Source organism: Microcaecilia unicolor, chromosome 1, assembly GCF_901765095.1.
Source record: "Microcaecilia unicolor chromosome 1, aMicUni1.1, whole genome shotgun sequence".
Lineage (NCBI taxonomy): Eukaryota > Metazoa > Chordata > Amphibia > Gymnophiona > Siphonopidae > Microcaecilia > Microcaecilia unicolor.
In genome coordinates this window covers 690,480,873-690,505,446 of record NC_044031.1, presented here as the reverse complement: position 1 = coordinate 690,505,446, position 24,574 = coordinate 690,480,873, and the positions used below count along the sequence as shown (strand labels likewise).

At 42.0% G+C, this 24,574-nt stretch overlaps 1 protein-coding gene across 1 annotated transcript in view; it reads right to left on the bottom strand.

Annotated features, from left to right (window-relative positions):
- VPS13C (vacuolar protein sorting 13 homolog C) overlaps nucleotides 1–24,574 on the bottom strand; it is a 992,635-nt gene that overhangs the window by 743,348 nt on the left and 224,713 nt on the right. The window contains exons 19-21 of the mRNA XM_030188422.1: nucleotides 24,406–24,520; nucleotides 22,560–22,696; nucleotides 3,674–3,800 (exon numbers count right to left, since the gene is read on the bottom strand). Of these exons, the coding sequence (XP_030044282.1) occupies nucleotides 3,674–3,800; nucleotides 22,560–22,696; nucleotides 24,406–24,520 (379 nt within the window). The remainder of the gene's footprint in view (nucleotides 1–3,673; nucleotides 3,801–22,559; nucleotides 22,697–24,405; nucleotides 24,521–24,574) is intronic.

Here is a 24,574-nt window from a genome sequence, read left to right as displayed (position 1 = left end):
TGGGCCAAGTCAGCATCCTAGGACTCAATTAGTATAAGCTGAATCATGATACTAACTGCCAGTCTACACATGTAATTTATGTTATTTATTGCCCCTTGTAATTTATCTTACGTGGGACGCACCATTTGTTTGGTTAAAGTGTGTCTCACTGAACATAAGACCCGCCTGATGACAAACTCTGACGGCACCTTTGGTTTGGACATTGTTTGTAATTCTACCATTCAAGATCCGCAGTGGTTCATTATTGATCACATATTATTGATTAGCTCGTGGCAGGGATCAAGCAGCTATTTTGGCCCGCCACGAGCAATTCTAGATTTTTGAATTGAATACGGTGACCCCACTGGGACTAAATGAATGTATTGAATGGAATTCCATCATTTGAATTTAGCGTGTATGAGGTTTTCTGCTTTTACTATTCCATGTTATGTTATGATGTAACAATTTAGAGCTTAATAGTCCACACAGTGATAATGCACACCTTGTATAGCGCTTTACGTGGATGTTCTTTATAATGGTTAAGCATATTATGAGACATGTTCCCTCTCAGTTGTTCATGCAACGTGTCTTAATAAAGTTTGTTCTCTCAGTGATGTCATGGAAACATCTACACCCAAAGAGTTTTCGCCTCCAGAGGAGTCTTGAAGAGTACTTGCGAGGAGCTTTCAGTCAGCTGGCGATAACTCAGGGGTGAGAGACGGCCCTAACCCAAGTTCCTGAGGAAAGACGTGAAACCTGCAGAGTCGGGCACTACTCAGGGGAGAGCAGTCTTTCAGCAGCAGTTCATTCTAGAACAGAACAGCGTTCTTCTTTATGGAGCCTTCAGCGTTCGGTGGATGCCGGGCTCACAATATAAGTGAACAGTTTATTAAGTGTACCCTTATTGAAAACATTTTCTGTGTTGTTACTACAGCTGGCTTCAGTGACACTTAGAAGTGCAGCCACATTATAGATTAATTTGGCATGTTTGCACTTATAGCCCATACATATCACTTGATAGCGTGATCTCCCAATGAAAGAAGTGCTAAACAGAAAGTGGTCTAAACAGACTAACACATGGGTGTTTGATTGTCTGAGGGAGCTCCTCTCACTTTAATTTGATTTCTCTTCACTGTTGTTTACTGATTATATTAGTACCTTTTCCTGGTTTTTGGTTGTGGATATATCTTTTACCAGTGAAACCGGGATTTATCATTTTGGAGTTGAGGTACCAAATTAGCATCCTGAGATTTAGAATGCGCCAAGGAGTACCTTCCTTTTTGTGAACAACAGCACAGATCAAATATCTTTCTAGACATATTTCTTCAGGAGGTACTAGAACCACTGAACGTAAGAACTGAATAGTTACTAATGTGGAATGTACTGCATTTCTTTTCACTGGATTTTTGCAAGGAGATTCTAACAACAAAATCTATGATTCGATGGGAAAACAGCAGAAAAAGAAATTCAGAGGTGGAGTAGTTGGGAGGGGGGGCAGGGGATTAATAGAAGCTAGAACCTACCAAGTGATCTCAAATTCAAAAACATCAATACCATGGACACCAAAATGTGGAGTTCCACAAGGATCACCATTGTCACCAACCTTATTCAACCTAATGATGACACCTCTAGCTAAATCGCTATCCAACCAAGGCCTTAACCCATACATCTACACAGATGATGTCACGATATATATCCCGTTCAAGCATGACCTAACAGAAATTACAAAAGAAATCCAACATAGCCTCCAAATAATGAATTCATGGGCGGATGCATTCCAATTGAAACTAAATGCAGAAAAGACACAATGTCTCATCTTATCTTCACAATACAACTCAAATAAAAACAATACTATAAAACACTCTAAACTATACTCTCCCGGTCTCTGACAGCCTGAAAATTCTGGGAGTTACGATTGACCGTAATCTCACACTACAAGACCATGCGAAAAATACAACAAAGAAAATGTTCTTCGCCATGTGGAAACTTAAAAGACTCAAACCTTACTTCCCAAGGGACATATTCCGCAACCTAGTACAATCAATGGTGCTGAGCCACTTAGACTATTGTAACGCAATTTACGCAGGTTGTAAAGAACAAATCATTAAGAAGCTACAAACAGCCCAGAATACAGCAGCTAGACTCATATTCGGGAAAGCAAAATATGAAAGCGCCAAATCCCTAAGAGAAAAACTACGCTGGCTCCCTCTAAAAGAACTAATTGCGTTCAAATTATGTACCATGGTCCACAAAATTATACATGGGGATGCTCCGGCCTATATGACAGACCTTATAGACCTGCCTGCTAGGAACGAAAAAAATCGGCACGTACATTCCTCAACCTCCATTACCCCAAATGCAAAGGATTAAAATACAAGTCCACCTACGCAACCAGCTTCTCCTACATTTGCATGCAGCTATGGAATGCGCTTCCGAAGACCATAAAGATAACGCAAGAGGTAACCATCTTTCGAAAACTACTGAAAACTGACTTATTCAAGAAGGCATACAACAAACAACTGTCCTAATTACCAAACAATAAGAATGAAGATTAAGATTGGCCCGACCCCAATCACGCGACCGAGCAAACTCAATGACCTTAATGAACAAATAATACCACTTCCAATCTAATATCGACTACTAAGCAATCACAAAATGCCGACTAACCTTACCGCCATACACTAATACTCTCACCCCAATGTCCTCACCTGAGCAACTACACAATGCTGACACCTACACAAGATCACAGTGTATTCTTCTACCATGTATGTACGCACCTGATTGTAAAACCATGTACTAATATGTATGCAAGATCACAATGTATTCTTTCACCATGTTTGTACGCACTTGATTGTAAAACCATGTGCATATTTGTAGCCCGGAATGGCAATCGCCATTACGGCAAATATAAGCCACATTGAGCCTGCAAATAGGTGGGAAAATGAGGGATACAAATGCTACAAATAAATAAATAAATAAATAAATAATAATGCTGAAAAAGACCTTTCCCCAGCTCAACTGGTACCAGCTCAGGAGCCTGTAAGTAATGCAGTACTGGAGTTGCATAGCGAGAAATCTACCACCTGTTGGAGATAGAATACTGAATTGTTTGAGCTGCACAACTTCTTCATAGAGAACAGAATTTGCTGTGAATTTTCTCCACCTGCTGGTCGATAGATACAATCAAGTTCCTGAACTGGTCTGCTGCTGACCCAAAATAAGGCCCCATTTAGGATTCATGATTGCAAAGTTACAGAACCCTGTTGGGTGAGCTTGAAGAGCATAAAATATTAGGGAGAGAGGGATGGAATCCCTAGATAATTTCAATGGACATTTACTAATTCCTCATCTCAGACCCAGTTCCAACTATGCTGGAAAACACATCAAGAATCAAAACTGTTAAACCCCAATCCCCTCCCTTCTTACAAAAAAAGAAATAAATAACATAACTCACCAGAACAATTTCTATCCACTTATAGAATGTGTTTGTTTTGTTTTTTCACTAGTACTACATACCAATATCCAGTTAGGATTATGCAATATTATATATACACAATAGAGAGAGAGAGACACACACACACAATATATATATATATAAAACCTTCTTTATGAAGTGTTTTCTTCCATTCCCATTCTGTGCCACTAGGAAAAGATTTTTTTTTATTGAACCCCTAACCCTTGAAGTGTTTCATACCTGCTCTGCCAAAAAGCAGTTGCACATTTTGAAGTTTCACATCAAACTTGTCATATGCCTTGTCCATGACTTCTTCCAGAGATGAGAAACTAGATACTCTGTGGTCACCTTGATTTATGCTGCTTAGCTACAATTAAACAGATCATTAAAGTATTAACTTGAAGAACAATGAACAAGCAACTGCTAAAATGTTTCAGATTTTTGTTACATTGTGTAATAAGCACCAGAATATTTTTTTATGTTTTATTTTTCTTTATAGAAATAATCTATTTGAATTTTGCTCACACCTTTTTCAGTAGTAGCTCAAGGTGAGTTACATTCAGGTACACTGGGTATTTCCCTGTCCCTGAAGGGCTCACAAAGTGAAGGATACTTACCTGTAGCAGGTATTCTCCGAGGACAGCAGGCTGATTGTTCTCACATGTGGGTAGACGTCCGCGTCGGCCCAGGAATCGGCTTTTTAAAAGCAAAATATAAAAAACAATTTTGCCAGAGTCTTCTGGCGCGAACACAACGTGCACCGTGCATGTGCGGACTGATTTCCCACCCGTCGCGTGAAAAACATTCCCTCAGTTAAATCAAAAAAGCATAAAAAAAAGCAAATAACTCCAAAGGGGAGGTGGGCGGTTTTGTGAAAACAATTAGCCTGCTGTCCTCGAATACCTGCTACAGGTAAGTATCTTCGCTTTCTCCAGGGACAAACAGGCTGCTTGTTCTCACATGCGGGGTATCCCTAGCATCCAGGCTCACTCAAACAATTGCCATTGGTCAATTGGGCCTCGCAACGGTGAGGACATAAAAAAAGACTGACTTGAAACCATAAACAACTGAGAGTGCAGCCTGGAACAGAACAAAAATGGGTCTAGGGGGGTGGAGTTGAATTCTAAACCACGGACAGATTCTGCAGCACCGAATGCCCAAACCGCTGTCGCGTCGGGTATCCTGCTGAAGGCAGTAATGAGATGTGAATGTGAGGACTGATGATCACGTTGCAGCCTTGCACATCTCTTCAATGAAGGCTGACAAAGTGAACCACTGACGCAGCCATGGCTCTTACATTATAAGCCGTGACATGGCCCTCCAGAGTCAGCCCAGCTTGGGCATAAGTGAAGGAAATGCAATCTGCTACCCAATTTGAGATTGTGCGTTATCCGATGGCGACTCCCCTCCTGTTGGGATCGAAAGAAACAAACAACTGGGCGGACTATCTAAAGAGCTTTGTCCACTCCACGTAAAAGGCCAACGTTCTCTTGCAGTCCAAGGTATGCAAACTGCTTTCGCCAGGGCGGGTATGAGGATGGGGAAAAAAAGTTGACAAGACAATTGACTGGTTCAGATGGAACCCCGACACCACCTTTGGCAGGAACTTAGGGTGCGTGCGGAGGACAACTCTGTTGTGATGAAACATAATATAAGATGCATGCACTGCTAAAGCCTGTAGCTCACTGACCCTACAAGCTGAAGTAACAGCCATCAAGAAAATGACCTTCCAGGTCAAGTAGTTCAGATGGCAGGAGTTCAGTGGCTCAAAAGGAGCTTTCATCAGCTGGGGAGAACTACGTTGAGATCCTATGACACTGGTGGAGGTCTGACATGGGGTTTTGACCAAAGCAAATCTGTCATGAAGCGAACAACTAAAGGCTGTCCAGAGATAGGCTTACCCTCTACACGGCGATACACACTAATCGCACTAAGGTGAACTCTTACGGAGTTGGTCTTGAGACCAGACTCTGACAAATGTAGAAGGTATTCAAGCAGGGTCTGTGTAGGACAAGAAAGACGATTTAGGGCCTTGCTGTCACACCAGACGGCAATCTTCCTCCATTTGAAAGAGTAACACCTCTTTGTGAAATCTTTTCTGGAAGTAAGCAAGACTCGGGAGACACCCTCTGAAAGACCCAAGGAGGCGAATTCTAAGCTCTCAACATCCAGGCTGTGAGAGCCAGAGACTGGAGGTTTGGATGCAGAAGCGACCCCTTGTTCTGAGAGACAACGGTTGGAAAACACTCCAATATCCACGGTTCTTCGGAGGAAAACTCCAGAAGAAGAGGGAACCAAATCTGACGCGGCCAGAAAGGTGCAATCAGGATCATTGTTCCTTGGTCTTGCTTGAGTTTCACTAAAGTCTTCCCTACTAGAGGTATGGGAGGATACGCATACAAAAGGCCTGTCCCCCAATATAGGAGAAAGGCACCTGACTAGTCTGTCGTGGGCCTGGAACAGAACTGAGGGACCTTGTGATTGATCTGAGTGGCAAAAAAGATTCACCGAGGGGGTGCCCCATGCTCGGAAGATCTTGTGGACTACGCCCATGTTCAGTGACCACTTGTGAGGTTGCATTATCCTGCTCAACCTGTCGGCCAGACTGTTGTTTTACGCCTGCCAGATAAGTGGCTTGGAGAAACATGCTGTGACGGCGAACCCAAAGCCACATCTGGACAGCTTCCTGAAACAGAGGGCGAGATCCAGCGCCCCCCTGCTTGTTGGTATAAAATATGGCAACCTGATTGTCTGTCTGAATTAAGATTGCTCGGTTGGACAGCCGATCTCTGAAAGCCTTTAGAGCGTTCCAGATCGCTCTTAATTCCAGGAGATTTATCTGCAGACCTTTTCCTGAAAGGACCAGGCTCCCTGAGTGTGGATCCCATCTACATGAGCTCCCCACCCCAGGAGAGATGCATCCATCGTCAGCACTTTTCATGGCTGAGGAACTTGGAATGGTCGCCCCAAATTGGATCAAATCATCCACCACGGAACAGAATTCCGAAAGTCCATTGAGCTGATCTCATATGTAGACGTGCCTTGGGCATTACATGAACTGTGGAGGCCATGTGCCCCAGAAGTCTCAACATCTGCCGAGCCGTGACCTGCTGAGACGCTCGAACCATGGACACCAGGGACAGAAGGCTGTCCGCCCTTGCCTCGGGGAGATAAGCTTGAGCTGTCTGAGTGTTCAGCAGAGCTCCAATTAATTCCAATTTTTGGACTGGAGTGAGATGGGACTTGGGATAATTTATGACGAACCCCAGTAGCTCTAGCACCTGAATAGTTATTCGCATGGACTCCAGAGCACCTTCCTTCGCGATGCTCTTCACCAGCCAATCATCAAGATAACGAAACACATGCTCTCCCAGTCTGCGTAGAGACGCTGCGACTACAGCTAGGCATTTTGTAAACACTCTGGGCGCAGATGCCAGGCCAAAAGGAAGTACACGGTACTGAAAGTGCTGTGTTCCCAGCTGAAATCGAAAATACTTCCTGTGAGCTGGAAGTATCGAGATGTGTGTGTAAGCATCCTTTAAGTCCAGAGAGCATAGCCAATCATTTTCATGAATCATGGGAAGAAGGGTGTCTAAGGAAACCATCCTGAACTTTTCTCGGATAAGAAATTTCTTCAGGGCCCTTAGGTCTAGAATGGAACGAATCCCCCATTTTCTTTTGCACAAGGAAGTACCTGGAATAGAATCCCAGCCCTGGCGGAACGGGTTCGACCGCTTGGGCCTTCAGAAGGGCGGAGAGTTCCTCTGCAAGTACCTGCTTGTGCTGGGAGCTGTAGGACTGAGCTCCAGGTGGGCAATTTGGAGGCTTGGATTCCAGATTGAGGGTGTATCCTAACTGGACTATTTGAAGAACCCACCGGTCGGAGGTTATAAGAGGCCACCTTTGGTGAAAAAACAACCAACCTCCCCCAACCGGCAAGTCGTCCAGTATGGACACGTTTACTGAGGCTATGCTGAACTGGAGCCAGTCAAAATCCCGTAATTGGTTTTGCTTGGGAGCTGCAGTGGCCTTAAGCTCATGCTGTTGACGAGAACAAGCACACTGGGACTGAGCCTGGGCAGGCTGCTGAAAAGTAGGAGTGTACCTACGCCTAGCATAGAAATAGGGAGCACTGCTCTTCTCTCCAAAAAACCTCCTAGATAAGGAGGTGGTACCAGAAGACGCCCGGCGGGAGAGAGAATCCATAGCATCATTGTGCTTCTTGAGCTTGTCAACTAGATCCTCTACTTTCCCACCAAAAAGTTATCCCCCTGGCAAGGAACATCCGCCATCCGCTGCTAGACCGAATGATCCAGGTCAGAGACACGCAGCCATGAGAGTCTGCACATCACTATACCTTGGGCAGTGATGCTACGTCAAAAGTATTGAACGTACCCCTGGCCAGGAATTTGACACTCCTTCTGCTGCCTGACCACCTGCCGAAAAGGCTCAGTCTGCTCCGGAGGGAGTGCATCAACCAAGCTGGACAGTTGCCTCACTGAGTTCCGCAAGTGGACGCTCGTGAAGAGCTGGTAAGTCTGGATCTTGGCAGTGAGCATAGCGGCCTGATATGTCTTCCTCCCAAAAGAGTCCAAGGTTCTAGATTCCCTGCCTGGGGGCGCCGAGGCATAGTCCCTAGTGCTCTTGGCTCTTTTGAGGGCGGAGTCCACCACCATGGAATTGTGAGGTAGCCGAGACCTCATCAAATCAGGTTCACCGTGGATCCGATATTGGAAGTCAGTTGTTTTCGGGATCACGGGATTAGACAGAGGGAACTACCAGTTTCTCATGACTTCCTTCATTATGCAAAGGAGCCGTTGCAGCCTCTCTAGGCAAAGAAGGATAATCCAGGACCTCGAGCATCACAGAACTGGGCTCCTCCTCAACCTCCATAGGGAAAGGAATAGCCGCAAACATTTCCCAGACAAAGAAGTTAAAGGATAGAATCTCCGGAGGAGAAAGTCTCCTTTCTGATGGTTCAGAGGGAATCCCCATAGGACTCATCAGAAGAAAAGTACCTGGGATCTTCCTCTTCCTCCCACGAACGCTCAATCATCAGTATCGGACAAGACATCCCTCAGAGCAGTCCGAAACTGAGCCTGCTTCGACGCCGAGAAGCGACGTCCTCGATGGCGGTGCCGAGAAGTCGACGCCCGCCTGGACTGCAGTGAATCTTCCTCCACCAACATCGAAGGAGAGTCGACCTGGGTGGCAGCAGACACCGATGCCACAGGCAGCACCAAGTTTGGGGACCTTACCACAGGCGAAGGGCCAGATGCCGCTGCAGCAGACAGCACGGAAGGTGCAAGCACCCCCAACACCGAAGCAGACTGGAACAGCAATCCTTCCAGAAGCTCTGGAAGCAGAGCCCTGATGCACTCGATGAGAGCTGTCGTCAGACAAGGCTGCGGGGTCGGTAAAGGAGCTGGTGGCAGAATCTGTCGATGCTCAGGAGCAGGTACCGGGCTGCCAGAAGACCGACGCTTCGGCACCTCCTGAAAAGAGGGGGAGCGATCCTCTCGGCGCCAACGCCTCTTGGGTGCTGATTCCCTCGACACCATGTGTCGAAGGAGAACTGACGGTGCTTCTTCGCCTTCGCTCCACGCCCGTCATCGAGACTCCTCGGTACCAATGAAGAGGACTTGGAATCCTCACGTCTCCTCAGGGCCAGGTCCGATGAAGGTCGGTCCCGGGGGGCCTGCATAACAGGGGGCCTTGAGGCAGGTGGAGACCCACTCGATGCCTCACTGCTCCCAGCGCGAATTGGTCTTTCAGCAGCCATTACCTCTGCTCCAGACATCGATGCTTCCATCGATGTCGATGCCGCCGACCTCGGTACCGATGTAAAAGGACCGGACTGAGCCCCAAAAAGCTTTTCTCATTGGGCTTCTCGAGACGCTTGGGTCCGTTTCTTCATACGAAGTCACAGAGTACAAGCGGCTGGGCTGCGGTCAGGTCCAAGGCACTGGATACACCAGGCGTGGGTACCTGAGATGGTCCGGTTACACCGAGTACAACGTTAGAAGCCGCTGGGTGTCTTCAATGACATGGAATGAAAAACAGCTTCGGCGAAATCAAAAGATGCGATTGTGCCTGTAAACCGAAAAAAGGGCACAAAAAAGAAAGGGGATAACCTGACCATGCGGCCTAAGCCGGCAGCGTCGAAAAACAAAGGAAACTTGAAAAGGACCTGTTTTTTTAAACTAACAATTGTAAGTAAATAAAGAAATAATTAGCAATAAATAGCGAAAAAAATTTGAAAACTTTTTTCCTGAGCCTGAAAGGAGCGGAGATCAAAACCTACTTAACCTCAAGACGGAAAAAGAAAATCTGAGGGAACGCGTTCACACGACAGACAGGAAATCAGTCCGCGCATGCACGGTGCGCGTGCACCAGAACTCTGGCAAAAAAAATTTATATTTTGCTTGCAAAATGCCGATTCCTGGGACGACGCAGACGTCAACACACATGTGAGAACAAGCAGCCTGCTTGTCCTCCGAGAATATAAGTTTGTACCTCAGGCAATGAAGAGTTAAGTGACTTGCCCGAGATCACAAGGAGCAGCAGTGGGAATTGAACCGGGCACCACTGTCAAAGACAGGTTCTCTAAACACTAGGAGGCATATTTTCAAAGCACTTAGCCTTCCAAAGTTCCATAGGTTTCTATGGAACTTTGAAAGGCTAAGTGCTTTGAAAATATGCCTCCAAGTCACTTATACAAGATTCAATCAGTCACTTAACTCTCCATTGCCTAAGGTACAAAATAAATACTCGTATATAAATATGTAAACTGCTTTGACTGTAATCTTAGAAAGGCAGTATATCAAATCCCAACCCTTTTCCCTTTAAAGGCAAATTTAAAAACAAAAAAGCAAAGAGGAAAGGAAAAGAGCAATCATCTAGCATTACAAAAAAATACAATATGGAACAGATTCTTAAAGAAATGTTAAATCCCCATTCAAAATTTAACAGCCTAACATTTTTTAAAATTTATTTTCATTTAATGTCATTACAACTGTGATTGTTAACACAGACTATAACTTTGTACCGATCTCAGCTGTTTTCAGGGTTTAACCTGAACAGCCTAAAATTTAAACTACATTTAACATATGCTCACTGATGTCCTTATTAGCCTACCCTCCAACAGGCTTTTTTTTTTCTTAAGAAAATTCTAGCTGGGAAGACAAAAAAATATATAATTCACATCATGAAATTTTACCAGGCCACAGCACCAAAATTTGATCAGCATCAGCAAAGAGTGCATTAACCCGCAACTCCTTAGTAAACCGCATTTAGCATATTAAATACATTTTCTGTTTTCTGCAAACAATGAATCTTGGGTCCAATATTTAAAATCACTTCTGCAGTCAGCATCAAGTCCTGAGTGGATTAGAGCTTCTTTTTTTTTTTCATTAAGTAGCAGCTCTTATATGGGTAACTCTTAGCAATGTAAAACACTATGGAAAACATTTCTTCTGAGGTGAGGTTGGGGACGACTTGAGCTAGGGTCTTTTCAGTGCACGACCTGATTCTATGGAATAATTTATCACAGCAACTTGGAGAAGAATTAAATAAATTGAGATTCAGGAATGGACTCAAGACTATTGTTCACTGAGGCCTTAGAAAATGATGGCAGATAAAGAGCATATGTCGAATCAAGTCTACCTACCCATACCATCCATTATCTCCTCCTCTCCCTTAGAGATCCTACATACTTGTAAAATGCTTTCTTGAACAAAATACACTTTTTGTACCTATCACTTCCACTGGGAGACCATTCCATGCATCCACCACCATATCTGTAAAGAAGCATTTCCTTAAGACTACTACTGAGTCTATCCCCTTTCACCTTCATCCTGTGCACCCTCATTCCAGAACTTATCATCAATTGAAAGAGGCTCACCTCTTGTGCATTTATGCCATGGAGGTAGTTAACTATCTGTATCTGGCGTGCTGATATCTATGTGCCACAGCTGACAGCACCTGATGATGCATAGTCTAAGGATTTTTAGATATCTAATGCTTATGTGCTCTTGATTGCAGTATGTCATTTTTCAGTTCTTTTAAATAGATGATTTTTGGCATATCATACTGCATCAGGAGAGATAGGAATACCATACAGACTCCCTGACGCAGGCATCTTGCCAAAACACGGGCTGTATCGGGTCCCTTAATAAAGAAACAATTTCACACCAACTCAATTCTGAAGGCCCTCTGTGCGATACCCCCCGCCCCACCACCACCACCACCACCGTTTGTCTTGTCTTCCTTTGGACTCCTTCTCTTCTGGCTACTAATTTGTATTTACATAAGTATTACCATACTGGGAAAGACCAAAGGTCCACCGAGCCCAGCATCCTGTTTCCAACAGTGGCCAATACAAGTCACAAATACCTGGCAAGATCCCAAAAATGTACAAAACATTTTATACTGCTTATCCCAGAAATAGTGGATTTCCCCCAAGTTCATTTAATAACGGTCTATGGACTTTTCCTTTAGGAAGCTGTCATAGTAACATAGTAGATGACGGCAGAAAAAGACCTGCACGGTCCATCCAGTCTGCCCAACAAGATAAACTCATATATGCTACTTTTTGTGTATACCCTACCTTGATTTGTACCTGTCCTCTTCAGGGCACAGATCATATAAGTCTGCCCAGCACTATCCCCGCCTCCCAACCACCAGCCCCGCCTCCCACCACCAGCTCTGGCACAGACCGTATAAGTCTGCCCAGCATTATCTCCACCTCCCAACCACCAGCCCCGGCACAGACCGCATCTCTCTACCCAGCACTATCCCCGCCTCCCAACCACCAGTCCCGCCTCCCACCACCGGCTCTGGCATAGACCATATAAGTCTGCCCAGCACTATTCCTGCCTCCCAACCACCAGCCCCGCCTCCCACCATGGCTCTGCCACCCAATCTTGGCTAAGCTCCTGAGGATCCATTCCTTCTGAACAGGATTCCTTTATGTTTATCCCACGCATGTTTGAATTCCGTTACCGTTTTCATTTCCACCACCTCCCGCGGGAGGGCATTCCAAGCATCCATAATCTCTCCGTGAAGAAATACTTCCTGACATTTTTCTTGAGTCTGCCCCCCTTCAATCTCATTTCATGTCCTCTAGTGTCTAAAACTTTTTTAAACTCTGTGCCTTTACCACATTCTCTGGCAACAAATTCCAGAGTTTAATTACACGTTGAGTGAAGAAAACATTTTCTTCGATTCGTTTTAAATTTACTACATTGTTGCTTCATCGCATGCCCCCTAGTCCTAGTATTTTTGGAAAGTGTGAACAGATGCTTCACATCTACCCATAACTCCACTCATTATTTTATAGACCTCTATCATATCTCCTCTCAGCCGCCTTTTCTCCAAGCTGAAGAGCCCTAGCCTTTCCTCATAGGGAAGTCGTCCCATCCCCTTTATCATTTTTGTCGCCCCTCTCTGCACGTTTTCTAATTCCACTACATCTTTTTTGAGATGCAGCGACCAGAATGGAACACAATATTCGAGGTGCGGTCGCACCATGGAGCGATACAAAGGCATTATAACATCCTCATTTTTGTTTTCCATTCCTTTCCTAATAATACCTAACATTCTATTTGCTTTCTTAGCCACAGCAGCACACTGAGCAGAAGGTTTCAACATATCATCAACGACAACACCTAGATCCCTTTCTTGGTCTGTGGCTCCTAACGTGGAACCTTACATGACGTAGCTATAATTCGGGTTCATCTTTCCTACATGCATCACTTTGCACTTGCTCACATTAAAGGTCATCTGCCATTTAGACGCCCAGTCTCCCAGTCTCATAAGGTCCTCTTGTAATTTTTCACAATCCTCCCGCGATTTAACGACTTTTAATAACTTCGTGTCATCAGCAAATTTAATTACCTCACTAGTTACTCCCATCTCTAGGTCATTTATAAATATGTTAAAAAGCAACGGTCCCCACCACAGAGCCCTGGGGAACCCCACTAACTACCCTTCTCCATTGAGAATACTGTCCATTTAACCCTACTCTCTGTTTTCTATCTTTTAACCAGTTTTTAATCCACAATAGAACACTACCTCCTATCCCATGACTCTCCAATTTCCTCTGGAGTCTTTCATAAGGTACTTTGTCAAACGCCTTCTGAAAATCCAGATACACAATATCAACCGGCTCCCCTTTATCCACATGTTTGTTCACCCCTTCAAAGAAATGTAGTAGATTGGTGAGGCAAGATTTCCCTTCACTAAATCCATGTTGACTTTGTCTCATTAATCCATGCTTTTGAATATGCTCTGTAATTTTCTTCTTAATAATAGTCTCTACCATTTTGCCCGGCACCGACATCAGACTCACCGGTCTATAATTTCCCGGATCTCCTCTGAAACCTTTTTAAAAAATCGGCGTTACATTGGCCACCCTCCAATCTTCCGGTACCACGCTCAATTTTAAGGATAGATTACATTTTTCTTATAGCTCCGCAAGCTCATTTTTCAGTTCTATCAGTACTCTGGGATGAATACCATCCGGTCCAAGAGATTTGCTACTCTTCATTGTAGAACTGACCCATTACATCCTCCAGGTTTACAGAGAATTCATTACGTTTCTCCGACTCGTCAGCTTCGAATACCATTTCCAGCACCAGTATCCCACCCAAATCTTCCTCGGTGAAGACTGAAGCAAAGAATTCATTTAATCTCTCTGCTACGACTTTGTCTTCCCTGATTGCCCCTTTTACTCCTCGGTCATCTAGCGGTCCAACCGATTCTTTTGCTGGCTTCCTGCTTTTAATATGCCTAAAAAAAAAATTTTACTATGTGTTTTTGCCTCCAACGCAATCTTTTTTTTGAAGTCCCACTTAGCTTTCCTTATCAGCGCTTTGCATTTGACTTGGCATTCCTTATGCTGTTTCTTATTATTTGCAGTTGGTTCCTTCTCCCATTTTCTGAAGGATTTTCTTTTAGCTCTAATAGCTTCCTTCACCTCACTATTTAACCATGCCGGCTGTCGTTTGGTCTTCCGTTCTCCTTTTTTAATATGCGGAATATATTTGGCCTGGGCTTCCAGGATGGTGTTTTTGAACAGCATCCACGCCTGATGTACATTTTTGACCCTTGCAGTCGCTCCTCTAAGTTTTCTTTTCACCATTCTTCTCATTTTATCATAGTCTCCTTTTTTAAAGTTAAACGCTAACATATTTGATTTCCTTTGTATACTTACTTCAAAGCTAATATCAAATCCGATCATATTATGATCACTGTTATCAAGCGGCCCCAGCACCATTACCTCCCACATCAGATCATGCGCTCCACTAAGGACTAGGTCTAGGATTTTTCCTTCTCTCATTGGTTCCTGTACCAGCTGCTCCATAAAGCTGTCCTTGATGTCATCAAGGAATTTTACCTCCCTAGCGTGTCCCAATGTTACATTTACCCAGTCAATATTGGGGTAATTGAAATCAAACAGTATCTCTTTCTACCACAACTACAAGTAGTTAGCAAGCTACACAGGTCAATTCTGGGCAATACACAAAATGTGGAGAAAAAAAGACATCAGGTGTAACAGACCACCTCTTTGTCAAAGGACAAGCCTTTTGTATAACGATTAATAGAGCACAGACATTGCATTCAATCAGAGAAGACATATGAACCTATGGTCTCACATTGTGTACAATTCCAACATCGATTTTCAGAGTTGCGTTGTATTGTATTAGAACAGATGAGAGTTTCCGAAAGAAGAGGGGACATTAGACGGCTTTTACGCCAAAGAGAACAACGATGGATTTTTGAACTTAAGACTGTCATACCCGGGGGTTTGAATGTAGCGCTGGAATGGAAAGCGTTTCTTTGATTGGAGCGTTTCTGAGTGACGTCAGACGCCGAGTATAAAAACAGATTGTGAAAGTGAAGAAACCGTCCGCCATGTTTTGATCCAGAGATTAAGGGAGACGGCGAGACATCTAAACTTGGATTTCTTAAAAATTCCCCTGAAGCAGCTTGTATTTAGCGAAACAGGGCAACCCTGTCGGGATTTTGATACATACGATGTGGAGTACGTTGAAAGTGAAGCTGGAGTTATCAGGCAAGATAATTCTCCGGTGAAGATAAGTACTCTTTCCAAGTTCTTTTTTTGCATTTGGAGTTTGTTGTTTGAATCTCCTTTACAGGTGTTGACAAGGTACATGGTCAAGCTAGTGGCAAGTTAAAAATTGTAAATTTGTGGAGTTTTTTTCAAGACACGTGATTGATACGGTCCCCTCGTTATACAAAAGGCTTGTCCTTTGACAAAGAGGTGGTCTGTTACACCTGATGTCTTTTTTTCTCCACATTTTGTGTATTGCCCAGAATTGACCTGTGTAGCTTGCTAACTACTTGTAGTTGTGGTAGAAAGAGATACTGTTTGATAATATATTCTACCTATTCCGGTGTTTTGAACTCAGTGATACTAGATTGGAAGATTCATGGCTCAAAACTGGAAAACAGGATTGGGTTTCTTACAGGAACAGAGGGAGGAAATTTTGAATATACCAGGACTATTAACCAATAATGCTACCACCCAAGGATATGACAATTGGTTAGAGATCATGAATATGCACAAGGCTATGATCAGGCTTGAATTACATAGTGCCTCCCTGGCTGATTATTGTAAACAGGAGATTGTGCCTAGAGGTCTAAGAATGCTGCGGGGTCCCAAAATGTTTCAGGAAGATGAAAATTTTGTCACGCAATGGAATATGATACTTAACAGGTGTTCTCTGGATCTGATGGTATTATTAGTAAAGAGAACACAAGAACAGGTTGTGATTGAGAAAACTCGATGTGAGGAAGCATTGAAGATACAAGAGGAGTCGGTGAATTATGTAGAGGAATGTAAAGATCTTAGATTCAAGTTAGATAAATTCCAGAGAGAGCTGCGTGTTCAAAAAATTCGTAAATATCAAAGAGATGAGAAAGATTATAAAGAGGGATATGTTTATCCCTGGATGAGGAAAGAACCAGTGGAAATGAATGTTAAAAAACAGACAAGATTTCAATTTTCATCTGATACTTCTAGCAGCAACGAGGCGGCCAATGATCCGCCAGGGGAGACAAGAAAAAATATGCAAGACAAAACCAGGCCCTGGAGGGGGCGAAGCAGAGGAAATCAGAACTTCAATCAGAGACCCCAAACGCGGTCCCAGAGACGCAATCAACAGTGGTGAATATTTCTAATCGAATATTAACATCGATTGAAATAGCAGTATTGGCTAGAGGACTCACATTTGTACCTACAGGGTTTCATGATCCTTTTCAATTTCGTATGGATTTTGAGAAATTCATTCGTAAGCTGAATCTCAGATTGTTTTTTGCCTCAAATACAATGGAGGAGAGCCCAGATAGATCTTTGGTAAGCGAACCTTCCAAGTGGTGCCCTTTGGGCAATTTAGAAGCAGTTTTGACAACTTTTAAAATGTGTATTTTGACAGAACTGGAGGAGATGGAATCTCATTTACCCAAATGTAAACTCAATTTGAGCAAGGATGAAAGGGCTGCTCTATATGAACTAAAAAAAGATTCCACTATCACCATTCGGAAGGCAGACAAAGGAGGGGCAGTGGTGGTGCAGGACACAACACAGTATATGGAGGAGATTGCATGTCAGTTGGCTAATGGGGACACATATCTTGAGATGGATGAAGATCCTTCTGAGGAGGTTCAAGAGCTCATTCAAAGATTATCAGACAGAGGTAAAAAAGAAGGTTTTCTTACAGAAAAAGAATATAAATTTTTGAACTATCGGTTTTTCAAGGTTCCTGTTTTTTATACACTACCGAAAATTCATAAAAACATAGAACATCCGCCTGGTCGTCCTATAGTGTCAGCCAGGGGTTCTTTATTGGAACGAGCCGCACAATATATAGATAAGATCTTACAACCCCATATGACTTTGATAAAATCTTATGTGCGTGATAGTTCTCATTTTTTGATTCTTTTGGAAGCCTTACAGATACAAGAAAGAACAAATATTCTATTAGTTACATTAGACGTCTGTGCTTTATATACGTCAATACCTCAAGAAGAAGTAATCTTAGTATTGCAACAAATCATGGACTCTAGACCTCGTCCTCAGATGGTACCAACGAATTTTATAATTGATTTAATTCGTATTACTTTGACCAAGAATTATTTTACCTGGAATAAGAAATTTTATTTTCAGAAAACAGGGGTCTCCATGGGTGCTGCTTGCTCTCCCACCATTGCCAATCTTTTTATGGAATATTTTGAGACAAGATGGATTTATACGTCCACCTTGTTTGAACATGCTGTCTGTTGGCTTAGATATATTGACGACATCTTTATGGTCTGGAAGGGCACAGTAGAACAATTGGATCAATTTGTTGTTGAACTAAATTCATGTCATGATACAATTAAGTTTGAAGCCAAACACAGCACTTCTGCTATTGCTTTTTTTGGACATTTGGGTCTCTTTAGAACATCAGTGTATGGCCACTTCAGTATATATCAAACCCACGGATCGCAATACTACGTTACAATTTGCTAGTATGCATCCTCACCATTGTAGAACGAATATTCCATTTGCTCAATTTCTTAGATACAGAAGAATTTGTTCTTCCACTATGGATTATCATAAACAGTCTAATCAGCTAGAATTGAAGTTGCTTAACAGAGGTTACCCGAAGAAATTGGTATCCACAGCGAAGAAGAGAGCTAGGAATAATCATAGAGAATGGTTGTTGCATCCCAGCCCGAAGATCCAGAAACCTGAAGAGGTGTTAACATTTGTAACACGTTACAATGCTCATACAGATAAGGTATCTAAGATTGTCAGAAAGCATTTAGCAATGTTGAAGGTTCATCCTTGTTTCCGGGATCTGAGAGTAGTTTTCGCCTATCAACGGAACAACAATTTGAATGATACTTTATGCCCAGCGGAAGTCTGGGACCAAGATAGGTTTGCAGGATCTGATGATGGATTTCATGATGCTTGTGGTCATTGTTCAGTGTGTCATATCATGTTAAGTTCGAACCAATTTAAGCACCCCACTTCTGATAAGAAATACAAGCTGCACGCTATAACAGATTGCACGTCAACGAATGTGATTTATATCATAATGTGCCCTTGTGCATTATGTTATGTGGGACAGACGTCCCGGTCTTTAAAAACCCGATTAATAGAGCACAGACATTGCATTCAATCAGAGAAGACATATGAACCTATGGTCTCACATTGTGTACAATTCCAACATCGATTTTCAGAGTTGCGTTGTATTGTATTAGAACAGATGAGAGTTTCCGAAAGAAGAGGGGACATTAGACGGCTTTTACGCCAAAGAGAACAACGATGGATTTTTGAACTTAAGACTGTCATACCCGGGGGTTTGAATGTAGCGCTGGAATGGAAAGCGTTTCTTTGATTGGAGCGTTTCTGAGTGACGTCAGACGCCGAGTATAAAAACAGATTGTGAAAGTGAAGAAACCGTCCGCCATGTTTTGATCCAGAGATTAAGGGAGACGGCGAGACATCTAAACTTGGATTTCTTAAAAATTCCCCTGAAGCAGCTTGTATTTAGCGAAACAGGGCAACCCTGTCGGGATTTTGATACATACGATGTGGAGTACGTTGAAAATGAAGCTGGAGTTATCAGGCAAGATAATTCTCCGGTGAAGATAAGTACTCTTTCCAAGTTCTTTTTTTGCATTTGGAGTTTGTTGTTTGAATCTCCTTTACAGGTGTTGACAAGGTACATGGTCAAGCTAGTGGCAAGTTAAAAATTGTAAATTTGTGGAGTTTTTTTCAAGACACGTGATTGATACGGTCCCCTCGTTATACAAAAGGCTTGTCCTTTGACAAAGAGGTGGTCTGTTACACCTGATGTCTTTTTTTCTCCACATTTTGTGTATTGCCCAGAATTGACCTGTGTAGCTTGCTAACTACTTGTAGTTGTGGTAGGAAGAGATACTGTTTGATAATATATTCTACCTATTCCGGTGTTTTGAACTCAGTGGTAATTGAAATCACCCATTATTATTGTGTTGCCCAGTTTGTTTGCGTCCCTAATATCCTTTAACATTTCTGCATCTGTCTGTTCATCCTGGCCAGGTGGACGGTAGTATACTCCTATCATTATCTTTTTCCCCTTTACACATGGAATTTCAATCCACAGTGATTCCAAGAAGTGTTTTGTTTCCTGCAGAATTTTCAATCTATTTGATTCAAGGCTCTCGTTAATATACAATGGTACCCCTCCACCAATTCGATCCACCCTATCACTACGATATAATTTCTACCCGATATGACAGTGTCCCACTGGTTAGCCTCCTTCCACCAGGTCTCAGAGATGCCTATTATATCTAATTTTTCATTTAGTGCAATATATTCTAACTCTCCCATCTTATTTCTTAGGCTCCTGGCATTCGCATATAGACATTTCAAACTGTGTTTGTTGCTCCTATTTACATCATGCTTAGTACTTGACAGTACTAATTTGCAATCTTTTGTCTGATTTTTATTTTTATTTAGGGACACCTGATCTACTACGGTCTCTTTTGCAACCTCACTATCAGGAAACCCTATCTTCCTTGTTTTGTCCTGTCATAATTAGATTGTAAGCTCTATTGAGCAGGGACTGTCTCTCCATGTTCAAGTGTGAAGCGCTGCGTACGTCCGGTAGCGCTATAGAAATGATAAGTAGTAATAGTAGTTTTGGTGATATCTTTGAAAGATACCTTATCCCGAACCATGCGCTTTTGAGCGACTGTCGGCCTTCCCCCCATTTCTAGTTTAAAAGCTGCTCTATCTCCTTTTTAAATGTCGATGCCAGCAGCCTGGTCCCACCCTGGTTAAAGTGGAGCCCATCCTTTCAGAATAGGCTCCCCTTCCCCAGAATGCTGCCCAGTTCCTAACAAATCTAAAACCCTCCTCCCTGCACCATCATCTCATCCACACATTGAGACTCCGGAGCTCTGCCTGTCTCTTGGGCCCTGGGCGTGGACCAGGTAGCATTTCAGAAAATGCTACCCTAGAGGATCTGGATTTGAGCTTTCTACCTAAGAGTCTAAATTTGGCTTCCAGAACCTCTCTCCCACATTTTCCTGTGTCATTGGTACGCACATGTACCAAGACAGCCGACTCCTCCCCAGCACTATCTAAAATCCTATCTAGACTAGAAGAGAGAACCATGGCTAGATCCATAAGAATCTGGATTCAGACCTGTTTATGGAACAGAAGCAGTCCTTGTATCCCTACTAGATTTTCACAGAAACCAAGACAGGGGATTTGCCTCAGTGTTAGTACTGCTAGATTTCTCAGCAGCTTTTGACATTATGCTAGCACAGCTGGCAGAAACAGGTATCAGTGGAACAGTACTTGCCTGGTTCAGATCGTATCTATCTGACAGGCAACAGCCCATAGTGTTGGGCAGCACCTCTTCACCACCATGCGCACTGACCTGTAGGGTACTACAAGGATCGATACTGTCACCTATTCTGTTTAATGTCTACCTCAAGCCACTAGCCGAGCTGATTCAGTCAACGGACACTTGGTTTAACATCTATACTGATGACATGCAGTTACTCATACCCCAGAACCTGACTTACCCACAGCCCTGAATAAACTGACTACCTGTCTAGCATCAATTCAAGAAAGGACTAAAAACAACAAACTTTGCCTGAACCCAAGCAAAAACAGAGCTTCTATGGGTCCCTACACAAGTAGGGACATACCTGACAACAAAATTTCTTTTGGGAATAATGAACTCCCATGCAAATTACAAGTCAGAAACCTTGGAATACAGCTCAATTCAACACCTATTCTGATCTCCCAAATCCAAGCAACCTTCAACAGCAGCTTCTATCACTTGCAACAACTACGCTGCCTCTCGCCTTATATTGAGAATGCAAGCCTTGTCTCAGTTGATAACATCAAGACTAGATTATTGTAATACACTCTACACTGATCCGACTACAAAGGGTTTGCATCAGTTCCTATTGATTCAGAATGCTGGGTTTGCATCAGTTCCAATTGATTCAGAATGCTGCAGCAAGACTAATAGAAGATTGTAAGCAATGTGACCACATCACACCATTTTTGCATAAACTTCACTGGCTACCAGTACAATACAGAGTGAAATTCATAACTTTCTGTTTGACCATCAAGGCCTTTAAAGGAAATGGCCCAGAATACTTGAAGAACAGGATCTCCCTCTACACACCTTCAAGGTCATTAAAGTCCTCCCAAACAGTTTCCCTAATTACAACCTCTTCAAAGGACATCACCCTCAATAAGCCTTCTCCAGAGTAGTCCCCAAACTCTAGAATGCACTCCATGAAAGGCTTCACTTAACATAAGACTATCTCTACTTCAGGAAGCAAGTGAAAACTTGGCTCTTCAACCAGGCCGTTAATGGAAGAAGCAAATGACACCAGCTGCATATACCATAGCAGGACATGTTTATCCACACCTACCCTAGCTAAGATAATGTTCAAGCAACTTTCTTTAAACTAGTCCCTTATTTTCTTACTCCTGTTACTCTATCTTATCTATATGTTCCATCTTTGCTTACACCCTATGCTATTAAAATGTTTATTGTGTATTGTGCTGACATTGTAATGTAGCATACAATGCCATACTTTGTATTGTTTGAATATTTTTACTGCAGTAATTCTTTACCACTTATGTTTGACTTATTCTTGCTGTACACTGCCATGAGTGAATTCCTTCAAAAAGGCGTAAATAAATTCCAATAATGTGGATTACAAAGAAAAAAAACTTGGAAGCTAGATATCTCTAGAGATCACATTCTTACAAAGCCTGCAAATAGGTGGGAACATGTGGGATACAAATGCAATAAATAAAATAAAATAAATAAATAAGTACAACATTTTAAAAGATCTCAAATAACTAAACATTTCTTAAATTAAAAAAAAAGTCCTTCAACTTAAAATAAGTTTCAGCTCTTATCATTTGGGTTTTAAATTGTTTTATTAAATACTATTTATTCTATTTTCCTGGGTCTATTGCTTTCTTATTACTTCCCATGGAATTTTCTTTTTTTAAACTCTAGCAGTCTTTTAGTTTCAAAGCCCTGTTTCTAATCTTTAATGACATACAAGAGTGAAAATTTAAACATACCTGTAAACTACCAAAATCCAAGATTATCAAGTCTGAATTCTCATGGTAGAAACCAGACTGCGGAATCATGAGGTATGAGGGTTTTAGATTGATCCTCAAGTCCAGCACTTTTCTTGTTTCAATTATATGTGAAAGTCCTAATTAAAAAAACAAACCAAGATTATAGCAATTTATGTATCAGACCTAGACCAGTTTTTCAACAATAGAGCACTCTGTCTTATACTAAACTAAGGGGGAAGTTATCAAGGTGGGCTAAAATTAAGGCATGCTATTTCACTGTTAACCCTAGTTATTACTAACTAGGTTTCGTTGCATAAAATGGGACATGTGCTAAAACAGCACAAGTTAGTGGTAAAAAAACATGTTATGACATAAAAGTAGCCCACATTGTTAACTATACCCATAAATAATAGAATTTATACTGTTATTCATTTAAATTTCTTTAAGCTGCTCCGATGAAATTTTCAGAACTCTGGGTAACCATCACAGCAGCAGTACTTCTCATATAAAACATACTTATACTGGTCCATTGGCTACCAACCTAAAGAATTGTGACTTATCTGTATCTTTTCAACCAGATGTATTTGTATTTATGAAACTATTTACATTTGTTGTAAACTGCAGTGGTAGTGCTACAGGATTAAACGGCAAAGGTATATTAATTAGATTAGCTATTGAGAAAGGGCTAAGTCCACATTTCTGATCAGTAAAAACTTATTACAAGACAATTATTGCTTTGTTTGCACTTATAAAAAAATGATTAGTACATAAGTCCCAAATCTAGCAGTTCTTACTTAGCACAAGCCCATATTGTCTTTAAATAGCAACCAAATGCAGCAGATAAAGTCCACTCATTCTCAACATTTACCAAAATGTCACATGAAGCTCCCACAGAGCTACTGCTTTTTTTATTTTCTGAATGAACTCATTTAAAGAACAAAATCTGAAAAACATTTTAAAATACAAGCAGTTCTGAACAGAATCTGAAACAGCAGCCAGAACTGTCACCTGAGCAAAGGGAATTTTCTCAGTCTCCTACCAGTTTATAAGCCTGGAACAAAAGTGAATTATGCAAGGGAACCTAGCATGAATCATTTCATGTGGGAAAAAAATATTATATTATATATATATATACCAATACACACCAGAAAATTGTTTATACGTCTTCCATGAGATTGTATGAAATCACTTTGAATTAACAAAAAAAAAATAGGAACAAAATACACTTCTCTAAAATAATCCCACAAGTTAGGATCATTACTCCAGAATAACGCCTAGAGGCTAGATGAAGGCCAACGATTGCAGGATTCCAGAGGCAGACCTGGAGGATAGGTATGTTGGGAGGCAGAGGGTGATGGAAATTGAAAATTAAATAAAATTCCTTGGGAACTTGCAAAATGAAAGCGTAATGCTAGATCCCAACCCTGGGTCTAAAAAAGCTGGATAAGCAGAGATAGAGAGAGTCAGGTCAAAGAAAAAAAGGGGAGGGGCAGATTTCAACAGCCTTCCTGCAAAAAAATACAAAATAGCCAACTTATTAAAACACATCCTGCAGATATCCCTGTACCCATATACAAGAATGATAGTGGCTACTCCAAAATAAAATGGCCGTCCTTCTGGAAGTTGTCACTGCATACAAGGAAGTACATGCTAAAAAATTTATTATCTAGTATTTGGAGTTCTACATCCACATATATTATAACCTGTTTATAACCTACAACCACCGGTCCCAGTACAGATCCTTTGGGCACTCCACTATTCCTTTATTAGGAAGTAGATTTGATTAACAAAATAGATTTAGTTCTTTTGTTTTATTTTCTCCTTTTATTTTTTTTCCTTTTTTTACCTGTAGCAGTTCTCTCTTTGATTTCTTCCAACTTCATCAACGTAGCAGATGTTAACTGTTCAAGATCCATTCCTTTATTTGTTTGGAAAAATTCCACTAATGCATTTATTGTCCTCTGTAAAAACATATGACATATTAAGCTATATAATCCTTTTTAAATTGGTCATCA